The 14,026-nt window shown below is 41.5% G+C and overlaps 1 protein-coding gene across 1 annotated transcript; it reads right to left on the reverse strand.

Moving 5' to 3' along the window:
• Positions 1–430: 430 nt before the first annotated feature.
• SMIM28 (small integral membrane protein 28) lies at positions 431–11,207 on the reverse strand. Its single transcript, XM_040599437.1, has 2 exons — positions 10,835–11,207; positions 431–4,260 (listed from the first exon to the last, which is right to left on the reverse strand). Exons 1-2 carry the CDS (start codon positions 10,943–10,945, stop codon positions 3,865–3,867), a joined length of 507 nt encoding a protein of 168 aa, XP_040455371.1. The 5' UTR covers positions 10,946–11,207; the 3' UTR covers positions 431–3,864.
• Between the last annotated feature and the right edge of the window lie 2,819 nt (positions 11,208–14,026).

Raw genomic sequence — 14,026 nt, forward strand, 5'->3', positions numbered from 1 at the left:
ATAAGAGAGACGGGATATTCTATTAATACTGAACCACTATATTATTATTGCATACTTTCAGTGAATATTTAGTTTAAAAATTTTGTATAAACTACCTGTGTTGTTTTCCTTTAAATGTATTTTGAGCAAGAAACTTGCACGTATGTGAGATGTGTATGCATCGTAAACTACAGAGTAATGGACCCGTGTCAGTAAGGGACTCTGGCGCCTCTTGCAGAGAGGATGAGCACAGATACTACCCTCTAAGCTTTCAAAAGCCTCTTGAATAACAGGAGGCCTGTATTGTTCCATAGTTTCTTAATAAGTATAAACAAGGGGTTGTATATACATAATTAATCTCATCATGGTTGTTAGTATTTTCTTAATGGAAAACTGAAATAGAATTACCCTTTATGTCATGGTGAGGCCACAATTTGTAAGACTTAACATGTGTATTAGCAGACATTAATATTTAATAAGTCCTAATCTTAATTGGATTTAAACAAAAAGAAAAATGTGTATAAGGACCTTGTGGTTATAACGTACAATGACAGGGTTACAGTGATCTCTGGATGCACAGGAAACTTCATAGTATCAGATTTTCAAAGAAACAGACATCTGATTTCATACAAAACTTGGAAATGATGAACAGAATCTGCTTTGATACAGCTTTAGGGCATAGGAACAGGAAAGGACCCAGAGAAGACATCTAATCGGTGCCTTGCTCTAGCTAGGATCCTTCATCACTCCTGACAGATGTTTAACTTCTCTGTGTCTAGACATGGTGCTGCCAGTACTTCACTGTACTTTCAGACTGAACTTCACTTTCAGAAATTTCTTTTCTGACTTTATCTTGCTGCACTTCAAGCTCACTAGTACCAGTTCAGATTGCTGCAGGCATGAAGGGTGTTTATTTTACTTTGTTTGCAGTTACCTTTTATGTATTTGAAAACTTAATGTCTCTCCTCAGTCTTCTTGTCTACAGCCTCGACTCCAATATCTTTCTTGCAGGTTGTGTGCCCTAAACCTTCATCTTTCAGATTAGTGGAGCTGAGAAAACTAAAGATTTTTATCTTACAGTTATGGTTGCTGTATTGCCAGACACAGGTTCCTTTCAGATCATGAGCTCTCTGCTTGAATGCAGAACGTGTTTACCCCAGGGACCCGATAGCTGCTCCACAGCCAGAAGCACTAATACCAGTAACACTGTGGTTACTGATGTGTGCCACCACAGGCTGATACAGTCAGAGGTAGCTTCTAGGCAGTGGAGATTAATTTCTGTATGTTTGCATGAGAAACATTATCTTTTTTGTTTTGCTGGACCTTCTCTTTGGGGTGGAGACCTAGGAGTGAGAAGTGAAATGCTGGTTAGGTTGAAAGCCACTCGGGACAATTAACATGCAAGACTAGACAAATCTGTGTTGGAATGAGGTAAGGGATACCAATTCCCAATGGAATAAAAAGCAGTCTGTTAGAAAGAAGAATTTAAGTTATGGGGATGTTTCTGTTCCTTTGGATTTTAGCAAGTATCTGCTTTTAATTGTCTCTAGTAATGCAAATGAACAGAAACTACTTGTCCAAGGCAGGATTTGAGAGTTATTGGATAAATACTATGTGAGAGACAATCACTGTCTATATACTTGGAGAGAATAGCAATTCTTGACTGGATGTAGAAGCGTATCAGTCTTGGTCATAAGAAATAGCAGTCAAGAAGTTATCCTAATTGTAACTCAGGTAAGAGAGCCGTTTAGAATGATCAGCATGCGGCTCGGGTTTCAGACACTACCCTGGTTACTGGTAAACAGGAAATTGCGTTGAAGAACATTGCACCTCTTTTCAGAACACAGCAGACCTTTTAAGGCAAAATATACTCAATTCCATACAACAATGGCTGAATTTTCAAGCATACCTGTACAATTCTGCTGAAATTAGTGGAATATGCAGACATCAGAGGCAGAAGTGATTTCTTTTTGAACCTCAAACCTTTGTACCTTGCTGATTAGGTAGCACGTGTTGTTTGGGGCTCTTGTATTTCTCCAGCTTTACTTGTAGCTGGCAACAACTGCACGTACCAAATATTAAGGAGTTAAACAAAATGCAAGGAGGCAGTAAAATACAGTACTTTCAAATGCATCAGCACATACCAGGAACTTGTCCCAGACATGGTCTGAAAAGATAAATGGTTGATTCAACTTGGATTTTTCCAAAACATCTGCTGTTGTTTTCTTACAGTTTGGTGACCAAAAGGGAACATTAGGAAAGGTAACAATCTCAAAAGTGTAGTTCAAGGAAATAATCTCATTTCTGAATTACAAAAGCCAGATTATTATTTTTTTGTTTGTTTTAAGGGAACTGTATGAGTGGGATCATCAGTTTTGACCAGGACTGCTTGGTTACTGTGGTGATATGATTTGTGCCACTGTTGACGTAATGTGAAATATAACTACCTGCAGCTGAAAAGTAGCCTGTCTTTCTTCTGCTGTACAGTGATGGTTTCTTCTTCCATTGTTGTTTTCTGTTTTTGTTTTTTTGGGTGGGGTTTTTTGTTTGTTTCTGGTTGGTTTGTGTTTTTTTTTTTAAGGGAATGTGGTATGTTCACAAAATAGGACTGGCTGATACTGGCACCTCATGACATTTGCTGGAATCACAATGTGCAAGTCAGGACAGCCTTAGGGTTTAGGAGTTACACTAAAGCTGCGCACAATAATATGTAATAGTTGTTATGTTGGCAGGCCACAGACAAATGTAATGTCATGGAATAGCTGACACCTACAAGGAAGAAGCTGTCATAACTTTTGAGGCTGTTAGGATTGGTAGTAGCCACAATCTATAGCAAGAGCATCTGTGGACATAGTGAAAATGCTATCCTGTATGAAACAATTAAAGATAACATACATCACTGTCTAAAAGTATGCATGTGCAAGCCCTCCTGAAACTGAACCGCAGCCACCAATGCACTTCGTTGAGATTTACTTTGCCCTAGTGATGAAGGGGAAGGGACTATAAGGCTGTTTTGAAATACAGACCTGGGGTGTGTGTGTGTGTGCATTTTATTTTATTAATTTTCCCCTAACTCCTTTCCACACTGCACCAAATAGGTCACAGGGTTTATTGTTGTAGACTTGTCAAGCCAGTAACCTGGAACATCGGGATGTTGCAGACCTTCGCAAGTAGCTTGCAGCAACAATGTAAGTGTGCTCTTATGTGGTGCTGCTGGAGTCTTCCTCACCTAGAATGATCACATCTTCTTTGGTTGTCCTCATTATTCAACTGTAATAAGAGAGCCTTTATCCACAGTGCACATTTGAAACTTTGGGGACAGTTGCTGGAAATTTTGTAGAGGTTATATGTTTATTTGCTTTCCTGACAGCTGTTGCAATCATTCAGGAGCACTGCAGAATGATGTGATGTTAAAACACACAGATGGAGTGAATCATCTTGTCAGAAACGGAATTAAAAATAAACATGTAAAAAAGAAAAAGCCAAACCGGAATAGGTATTTGCCTAAAAGCCCTTTTTGTGTGGTGAATCTAAAGCATAATTCATATTTCCTTGCAGCTCAGGGATTGTAGAGGGATGGATTCCCACCTGTCCTTAAGTTTAATCTTTGCATGACATGCTTTGTTAACTGGAATACCCGTGTTACCAGTTTGGGACCAATTTGGTGCTATGCTGTGTATGTACGCTTGCCACAAATTGAAAGATAGACAACCCTAGGATGAGGTGAAGGGACTCATTCCCTGTTACTCCAAGGCTCTTCTTTCATTAATTCATTGGTTTGGTGCCTCACTTGGAATCTTTTTGCTAATTTTAAAGGCCGTAGCAGTTCCGCGTTTGTGCCTTGAGGGGCTGCATGCTTCAGCTAAGGTGCTTCCCTAGGAAGTTTTATTTGGCACTGCTGGACTGCAGTGAGCTCTCTTCATAAGGAGGCACTGGATCTGGAGAGAGCTCAATGTGAGCCTCATCTGTGGAAGTCTTCATGGTGGCCTCCTCGTAGGATGGAGGCAAACACACAGTGAGGAATGTGGCATCAGGAAGCAGAGTGGAGTAGTGGAAACTCTGTTCGCTGTTCCAGGGCAGCACAGAAAGGAAATTGGACACATCGTACTCGGGCAGGGCCTCGGGGAGGTCGATGCTGAAGATCTGCCCCTGTGGAGTGGGGCGCTGGCAACGGCGATACAGGAAGAGCAGCAAGAATGCCAGGAAGAGCATCATGGTGGCAGGCAATATGATGCACAGAAATGGTTCTATGTCGTCTTTGGTTGAACTTGTCTGTTTGCTCTGCAATCAAAGCAAATAGGTAGTGTGTTGGATTTCTAGAGGTCTCTTAATTGGAGAGAATAAATACATTCTCCACCCCCCCACACCCCCCACATCCCCTCACCCCCAACATAGCATTTGTTTTTCCAAGTTACTTTCTGCCTGTATTAGTGACATTCACGCAATATGTTTTGTAGGCTCATGAATAGCCAAATTGTGTTTGCTGGTCTTTTAAAACAAATGATAACTAGATACAAAAGAGATGGAGAAGTTGCAAAGAGGGGTGGAAACCCTGTCTCCAATGGGGAAAAAACCCAACAACCTGGAACTGTATGTATTTTGGTATGAGATTTTATTACTCTTGGATTATACTAGAACCAGTCCTCTTTGTGGGAGAGACTGGCCAAACTTTTGAAACCTGGGAGAACACCGAATTGCAGATGAATAGGGCTGGTGATCCACCATCCAGTGTTGTTTCTTTCTGTTTGGAAAACTCTGCTGTTTACTTTTAAGAACAAATAGAATGACAACTATCCCTTTCACCAGGACACATTGCCTACAATATCTGTTCTTTGGGCTGTTCCAACCTTCCTGGCCAGCCCCAAATAAAACCCTGTGTGTCAGAACAGCATGGACCGGTGCTCTTTCTTGAGCTTGTCCTGCCGACTATCCAAAAATCATTTTCACTGTTTAAAACTGGGGGAAAAGAGCCTCTGGTATAAGAGTAATAGCAGCTGTGACTGCTGTGTCAGCTTTATCTCCTGCAAAATGTAGCACAAAAGACCTCTGTCCCACAGCTTTTGAATTGTGCTGTACCATTAACAGGAGTTATAAGCTATTTAAAAAAAACCACCTTTTGTGCTCTTCAGGTGTATTAGTTTCACTTTTAAAATGTAATGTATCTTATTTCCAGTCTGACACTATCTAGCTCTAGCTTCTAATAACTGGATCTCATTCAGAGTCTAGTCTACAATGGGTGGAAAACCCAAACCCTAAAATGCTGTTGATTATCAACTCATTCCCTTTGTAAGTATTTGAAGACTGTAATCAGATGGCTTTTTCATGTTTTAACGGTGAGACTAAACAGGTCAATGGATCAGATTTCCTTTGTTTTGAATGAAGGCAGCTTTTCAAGCTAGGAGAAATTGAGTGGTTCTTTCCTCAAAGCATTTGGAAGCAGGGTTGCAAACGGGCTGTTTGCAGTAATTGTTTTGTGAAAAAGGGCCCATAACTCCAGTGCCCTGTCTTAGTCTATGAAAACCTTCTCTGCTTATTCTTCCAAGAATCATAGTCATTTTTTAGCTACAAAATCAGATTGTAACCTGCGTTACAACTGATTATCTACCAGGTATTTTTTACCTCTCTGCTTTGTTGTCATATTATGAAATTCTTAGTATGCGGTCATGCCTAAGAAAGTAAATAGGGTTTGACTTCTAACAAATAGTGTGGAGGAGATTTCTGCTTTTTTTTCTGACGTAATGTGGGTCTGAATCCAAACCCATTAAAGTAATTGTAAAATACATTGAAACTTCTGTGGTTTAGGTATTAAGCTGCTCCCCCCACCCCCCCCCACCCCACCCCACCCTGTCTTTTACCACAGAAATGCATACTAAAGAACTATTTCATATTTACTGATCATTTCTTATTAAAGACTTTCTGGCAGTACAAGCTGTTGTCTTACCTGACCATTAAATAAGCTGCAGGAAACAGCAGAGTTGGAAGAAATTGTTCAGCTGTTATTCTAATGCAGGTGTTAAATACTTTCTAAAAAAATGAGGGGATTTTTAAAAAAAGTTTTTTAACACTTTATTAGTGTGTCTTACGAGGTGCATAAAACTTCACAGGAAAATGAGAAAAAGCATTCAGTGTTTGTGCATTACGTATATTGAAACTCACTGATACTGTTACGTTACCGATACTCCTTAATAGCTGAGCTTATACTGGACAGCATTATTCATGATCAGTGAAGAGCACGTTTTTGAGATCTAATGTAAGTTTTGGGTTTTAATTTGTAGGGTGTGGGCTTTCAGTCAGGTTAAGAGTTGTTCTTAGGATCTGTGACTGGTGGTGAGGATGGAGGGTGAGATTGCCAGCATTTCATACATGGGACTAGCCCTGATTCTCTTACACTCAGTGCAACTTCCCTAAAAAATTCACTGGAAGGATATTGCTGTTTTAAATAATGGCCAAGGATGGCATATCCTTCGTGTGCTGGTAGCAGCCCAGGCTGATGTTATGGTTGCCTGACACATCCTGTTATAAGACACGGCCTCATACAAAGGCTGGATTCCAGAGAGCCCACAGGATGGTGAGGAGGCAGAGGAGGAACTGGTGGGCTGGATGTGGATTTGAAGTGCAGGATGAGAACTGGTGTTCCTGAAGTGAGGAGCTGTGGGCTCAACGGGGGAGGGCAGAGTGGAGAAGGGTGTGAATGAGAATTATGCAGCAGTGTGGATGGAGAGCCTTGGCTTGTGACGAGGATGCAAAGCTGTGGGAAGGAAAGCTATAAGGGAACAGAGAATGAAAACTTGGATAGTATTGGATATGACTGAGAAGTCTGAGGAACAAATGGTGGGGCTCCTTTCTTACTGCACCAGTCCCTTTGTCTTTGCAGAAGAAGAAAAGGGACTAGTGAAGAACTGGGAGGCAGGAGAAGGAAAGATTAAGCTTGATGGAAAGAATTAACTAATGGTCTTGGGTCTCAGGGGAATACTTTGCTCCAAATTCTTAACTGCAACCCAGCAGTCTTGGACCTTGCAAAGAAACATGCATCAACAGAAATATGTAAAATTTATTGTTGTTGGAGGGGCCAGTTTGCATCTAATGTTAAGAAAATGGGAAAAGAGAAACTATTTGTACTATGAGCTAGCTCAGATGGCCAGTCTGTGAAGTAGGTATAAAAGGACAACCTAGATTCATTTGGGTGTCAGGGTGGCTACTGGGCTGAAACCTTTTGTTTAAAAGCCCTCCAAGAGTAACCCATACCATTGAATATAAAGCTGCAAATTCAAGCCCTCAAGGCTGAATAAATGCCAGCATTTTAGAAATCTGTGAATCCTTAATTTGATTCACAACACACATCACTTATAATTATGTTATTGTGTACAAAGTGCTCACTCTAGGGTTGTGGTAGATTGCCTAGGGAAGAAGACCGCAGCACCTCAAAGTAATGAGTTGCTGGCTATGTAGAGTATGTAGGGACTGAGTCAGGAGGCAGGGGAAGAGAGAGGACTGCCTGCTGGTTTGGAGTCGTGAGTGTTCTCCTGGGGAGCTGTATTCCTGTCTCTGTTACTGAATGTTCTAGAGCGGGCAAGACAGTTCAGCTGAGGTGGTTGCTGTGGGTTATTCATTAGTTACACCTCACTTTGAGTGCCTGGGTTGAGATCCCTGGGTCTGGTCTGCAGACATTCTACATCTGTGTTGCTGTCTCTGAAGGCAGAAAAGCAGTGCCCTGAGCCTGTGAGTACTTTATTACACTAAGGGATCTGGGCAAAAATGACGTAGGTAGTCATGAAACAGTTCATATCCTCTTGTACTCCCCAGAGTGGTCAGGCAGTCGGACTAGATGGTTGTTGTAGGCCCCTTCCAACGGAACTACACCTATTCTGTCCTGCTCTATTCAAAATAACTAAACAAGTGCCTTAGTGACTATCTGTTCAGTAAGGTATACAAAACAGGGCATAAGAGATTTGTTATTTGAAGAAGATGCAGTAAATAAGACCCTGGGCTGTATGCTGAGAAAGGTCGGGAGAGTAGCAGCACATTGAATGGCTAGTAATGAAGTGAGTACCGTGTCCTGTGTAGATGTAAAAGAACAGTCTGTCTTACTATGATCTACAAAATAGTGGCATGTGAGGCAGGTAGGATTAAGGATCAGGGAATATGATTTTCTGTATGCAAGTGACAGTAAAGTCCAGTTTTCCTCAGTCTGTGTAGCTTTCCTGTTTGGGTGAAACAATCCGTAGGCTACTTAGTGCATTATTTGAGTTGAAACTGTTTTTAGTAAGTTAATGCTGCCCCACAGGTGCCCAGAACCTGAACAAGGAGTTACATGTCCATTTTGATACTGCCTCCTGTCAAGCATTTTACATGGACTGATTTTACATTGAGTTGTAGTTCAAAAAGCTGATTAACTTCGTGTAGGTATGTCCAGATATATATCAAATTTATTGGGAGACAATTGGGCAGTATTAGTCTCTGTTTTTCTGTTGTGGTTTTGTGCCCATTTCTGGGATAAATAGGTAAGGGGTTACTGAAGAATACTACAAAGATCTTGACATAAAGACTTGGAAAATCTCATAGCCATTAAAAGAAGATTATACTAACAATAGAAATAATTTTAATAAAATGAAACAAAGGTCACTTAGAGAACATTAATATTTGCTGTGAAGTTCTAAACTAAAACTTAAGTTCTAAACTGAACTAAAACTAACTTCTAAAACTGAAGCTCTAAAACTAGAAATGGAACTGGTATGTATTGGTATCAGAAATAGCTGCCAGAACTGGAAAGTGAAATGATCTAGAAATGAAACTGAATCTTCAGTAATTGAAAAGAAAGTGTAAAAAATTTGCTTTGTAAAAGTAAATAACCCAACTGCAGAACATACATAAAGTAAAATTCTCTACTGTTTGACATCTGGAAGTTTCCAAACCAAGCATATGAAGTGACTGAGGGAATTACTTGGTAGTGTTTCCTTGACTGGTTTGGTTTTGATGCTGCTGCTTCCCTGGAGGTCAGTGTGCTCAGCCTGTGTCATCACAAGCAGCTGTTGTTGGCTTTGTAATTGACAAAAATAAGGCTCTGACCTCCAGCACGAAGGAAGTGACAGACACGTAAATACAGGGGAAATACCCTTTATAAATAGAAAGGCAGAAAAAGGCATGGGGGCTAAAGGGATTATGTTTCTAAAAAGCCCCCTGTTTTCCCAGAACTGATTTTCAGTAGGATGGTTTGGTCATTGTAGGCTCGTGTTTACTCTCTTCCTTCCATTTATACCTTTGTAGGGACCGAGGCAGAGGGTCAGCTTTCCCAAGCACAGAGCACACGCTAGAAGTAGTAAAGCCTTTCATTACTAATCTATCTGCCTGCATTTTTTTTAACATGCTGAGCATGTACAGTTGTCGGTTTACAGATTACATGACCCATATCAGTTTAGATGAGTTTTTACTCGTGCCTGTTGGTAAAGGAATGAAACACAGAGTGCAGCTGAGCTATGTGGCATTTCCATGATGAGTATTGATTTAGAATTGAACTCTTTGTCTACATAAAAGAAGCCTACCACCTGGCTTGGAAGAGAATGACCTAGTAAGGCCAAATGTGAGTTTAAAGAAAGCTTCTGTGTAAGGACAGAAAAACAAAAGTTTGTTTTGCTTACTGAAATTCCCATTGAAGTGACTGTTTGATTGGTGCTAGGATTTATTACATTGTTAATGATTTGCTAGGGTACTTAGAACTTTATTAAACTTACTTTTATTAATATAGCTCATATTTATACTGGTATCTTCTGAAGCTGAATCGGGAAATCGATACTTCTGAGATGTTTTAAGTGGATTTGGAACAAAGTCTGTTTTGAAGTCATTGGGCTGTGGTCCACACATAGGTGCTTTTCCAAGCTCCATCCTGCTGCTTAAAGCTGATTCATTATTGCTTGTAAAAGGCAAAATCATTTAACTGGCAAACAGAAAAACATTTTTATGTGCCTTTTATACATTAATAATGACACATAATTTTAAAGTAAGCCTAGATTTACGCTGCGTTTTTAAATACTTGTTAGAATGTGACTCTGGCGATGCTGTTTGTGTCTTACTGTCAGACAAAACTGTCAGACAAAGTCTGAAGACATTGACATTCTAACTCTGGCAATGTTACTGATGAGGTAGAATTTGTTAAAATTGTAGAGGCATTTAAAAATTACTTCTCATGTTTTGACCCCCCCAACTCCTACCCCCTTTTATTTTACAACAATACATTTGATATCTCGGCTAAGTAGCGCGGCCAGTTAGTTCATTTGCTAATGCTACTTGACTCAGACATTTACTGGGGATATATGTGCACCTTAAATTATTATTTCTGATCAGAGAAACCCTTCCGCTGTATCCTAGACAAAGCCAGAAAGGCAGGGTGTGCTTTCGTCTCAGGGCTACTTCCCTTCCCCCCGCTTGCCTGCATGTGATCCTCTCTCACAGAAGTAATCAGCGCACAGCTTAGGGAACAAGAGTTCATTGCTGACTGCTACTGACTTGTAACATCTGCAGCAAGGCTTCATGGGACCAGATCCAAAGTGTAAACATGCATTTAAAAGACAGGAAATCAAGGAATAGCAGAATGCACTATGCTTAAAAGAAGTAATTAAAACTTCTTTACCTGCCACCCCAGTAACATTTTCCATCTAATGTTTTTCTCTCCCCACTAACATGTTTCAAACTACTTCACAGCAATAAATGCTCTGACACTATGTGACTGAGTAGTACTGCTTCGATATGTCTCAATACCCAGGTATCTACTCTGTGCTATACACCGAGGCATTAAACAGACGTACACACACATGCAAAGTCAAAGGACGTGCCACAGAGATGAGCAGGAGGGGGTACAGACCTGAAGCTCTGTTTCCAGAAGCGGCCCACCTGGTTCGCTGTTTAGCCAGTCATAGTTTCCCCTGTCAGCGTGTCCAAATTTTCTCCAGCTGCTGCCCAAGAGCCACCTCATGCTTTCATTAACCTGGTCTTCTGTCTTCGTGCCTCCACCTTGCTTCGCTGCTTGCAACTGCGTCCCCGCCTCCCAGCCTTGACCCAGCTGGGCTGCTCTCAGCTAATGATCCCTCTTAAATGATATCCCGTTTATAGTGGAAAAGAAAAAAAGAAGTTAGACATCCCTGCCGTCGTCAGGAAGCCAAGCAAACAGATCTCAGAGCCTCTCTCCACTTCCAACTCAATCTCTCTGGATTTGCTTCGGTGGCCTACATTACCAGCAAAGCTGGCATCAGGTATCTGGGAGCTGGGGCTGATAGCGCTCTGATTGGAGCGCTCCCTGCATTAGGATTATTAAAAGGGGAATTTGCATGTGAATCTGAGCCCACATGGTCATGACTCCGTGTGGATAAATAACGCTCTATATTTAGGTATCTAATAAACACTTTTTCCAACAAAATAAAATAGAGAAAACCCACTCTGTGTTGAGAGCAAAGGTTCCCCCTCAGTTATACAGCGCGAGGAGGAACCACAATCCAGGCAGGTTTTTCCTCCCTGTTGCTGGAGCATACAGTAAATAGTGAGAGTGGTTTCTGGGTAGAGAGGCAAGGACACAAGGCTAAATGCTGTGCTGAATTATTTAGCAGTGTTAGGATGTAGATGTTAATGATAAATCCAGAGAGAGCACTCTGCCAGGAAAGCTTTGGTCACTGAGAGTATACGATTGCTTTCAGTAATAGCAAGTTGTCAGTGCAGTTAAATCAGGACTCATTTACAGCTTTCTAGGATATATGTTGTTAAATGGCAGTTGTTTCCAGCGAGAAGCCTTTGTGCTGTTTATCCAGGAAAAAAAAATAATTCACTGATGTATGGTAACCTCTGAAGGGAGGAATATTTAATCTAAGTTGAAAGTTGTATCAAGGTTTAACTCTTACTGAAAAGTTGGAGGTGTCTTTTTCTGCCTCGCTATGAGCAGAGGGAGAGGCCGTTGAAAATATCCCGTTCAACTGTGGTGTGTTTTGCATGGTTTCTCAAGGCTAACCTGTTGAAGCAGAAGTTGTGTTTGGGACTGATGATGCAAAATTGGGGTCAAAATTGTAACCTCTGATTTCTTGCTTGGACATCCTCTCATCGACTCCTTTTCTGAACTTATGGCTCCCAGAGAATTGCAAGCCTAATTGGCAGCAAGCTGAACTCTTGTAGCTCCGTCAGAAACGTCCAAGTGCTGGCACTTCCAACTGCTAATGAGATTCTGGAGGAGCCTGTTGCAAGGCTGGCTGTGGTCCCTGTGACTGCAGCATGCAGGAGGAGTTACCCTGCAGGTGAACCTGGCCTGTGGGGAGGAGGTTGGTTGATAAATCCGTCCTGTTTTGTTACTGAAGTTGCCGGGTGAGCAGTGGACAGGGAGAAATAATATCAAATGAAGGGTTGGTCTTGGTGCTGAAGCAGCTGCATTGTTCATTGGAAACCAGACCCTGCTCTTGCATCTGCTGAGGAGGTCCTGTGTGAGGGTAGAACAGTCACCTCAGCAAAGCCTTTGCATGCTTGTGGGAAGGATTCTCCTTTCCTTGGTGCCTTGCATGTCATTTTGGCAAGCACTTTCAGGGCTGGTGAGTGTTTGCAGCAGCAACCAGAGTCCAGGGCAGTTATGCTGTGAATTACAACATCCCCTGCGAAACCAGGTCCTAAATGTGGCTTAACAGGTCACACCAAGGCAGCAAAATACTTCTGACTTGATGTCTTGACAACTTGTATGGAAGCAAGAATGACAACCATCTTTCCCAAACTAGTGTTAAGAAATTAAATTCCTTAAGGAGCCTTGTGACTGTGTAGCTTAAATCTGTCATCTCATGTGCAAGCAGGAAACGTTCATATACTATCTTAATTAGGGTCTTAATACAGCCCCTAAGGTGATTAATGCTATTTTTAAAAGCTTGCTGTAAATTTGCTTTGGGACTGTATCATGAATAATGAGGAGAAGTAAAAAATGGTGTGTACCTCTAGTATAAACAGTTTGGCATACTTGGGTTCTAGTTAGGTGATTTTTAGCCAAAAAATAAGGTGTGTACTTTAAAGACTTGCTGACCTGAGTTAGGAAGTGCTGCTTTGAATTCTTGACCTCTGGAAAATGTTTAAGAATGATTTAATTTTGTAGAGCTGAGGCCAAATGGGAATTTGGGGAAATGTGGTGGCCTTTGCCATGCAGGTAATTAGATTATAAAATAATGATTGTCTCTCTGGCTTTTTATATAATCAGTGGACCCAGCAGGAAGATTAGTGAGAGTAATGGGGATACTGTCTTTCTACTGCCAGTGGTCAGACGCCCATTTAATATACTGCCTTTGTGGAGATCTGCTCTTGTGCAGAACTGGAGCAGTACGCCTCGAGACTGGATTTGTGATGGCAAATCTGTTGCAGATTTCTGCCAGCCCTGCAGGGCATACATGACGTTTATTTTTCCTTCTCGCAAAGAGTTCAAAAGTACCACCGTAGCTCGGGCATGCTGTAGTGTGAAAGCAGGGGGAAGGAGGAAGATCCTTGAATCCAAGCCCTACAGCCGGGTGTCAGGCTTTCTGCTTTGAAGTGCATGAGAGGTTGACCTTTGGAGGTCTTCAGATCTTGCTATGGACAAAACGCCACCCCCCACCCCCACCTTCCTTTGTAATAGTTGAATTTAACAATTGCCCTATCAAATAATCTGGAGAAAATAGCTGGCACGGAATGCTACCACCAAATTGATTAACATTTGGTAAAGGTTTGTCAAACAATGGCAACATGATGTTTGTAATTGAGGCAGTGTTGCTAATACTGCTTCCAGTGCTCTAGCAGGGGAGCAGGGAGGGACTTTCTGAGAAAGCCACTGCAGAAAATAGGCACCTCCTCAGTATGAAGCAGAAAGTGGCTGTCATAAATAATTCATCTTTCTGATTTGCTGAGATGTTTGTGACTAGCAGTGTAAGCCTAGGCTGTTTCGCCACTAATACTGGTAGGGAACAGAATATCCACGGTGCCCTCGGTGCCTTTCAAATCTCTTGCTACTTTCTTCCCCCTTTCTTTTGCCACTTTCCACAGGTGGTGGTGAACCATCCCTGCTTGAACA

This window comes from Falco naumanni, chromosome 6 (assembly GCF_017639655.2).
Source record: "Falco naumanni isolate bFalNau1 chromosome 6, bFalNau1.pat, whole genome shotgun sequence".
In the NCBI taxonomy this organism is placed as follows: domain Eukaryota; kingdom Metazoa; phylum Chordata; class Aves; order Falconiformes; family Falconidae; genus Falco; species Falco naumanni.

Bases quoted from the DNA above. Each gene is read 5' to 3' on its own strand.
- SMIM28 (XM_040599437.1), bottom strand. From the start codon at position 10,945: ATGAGGTGGCTCTTGGGCAGCAGCTGGAGAAAATTTGGACACGCTGAC. The intron at 4,261-10,834 runs GTCTGTACCCCC...CTTTGATTGCAG, and splicing joins TTCTGGAAACAGAGCTTCAG to AGCAAACAGACAAGTTCAAC.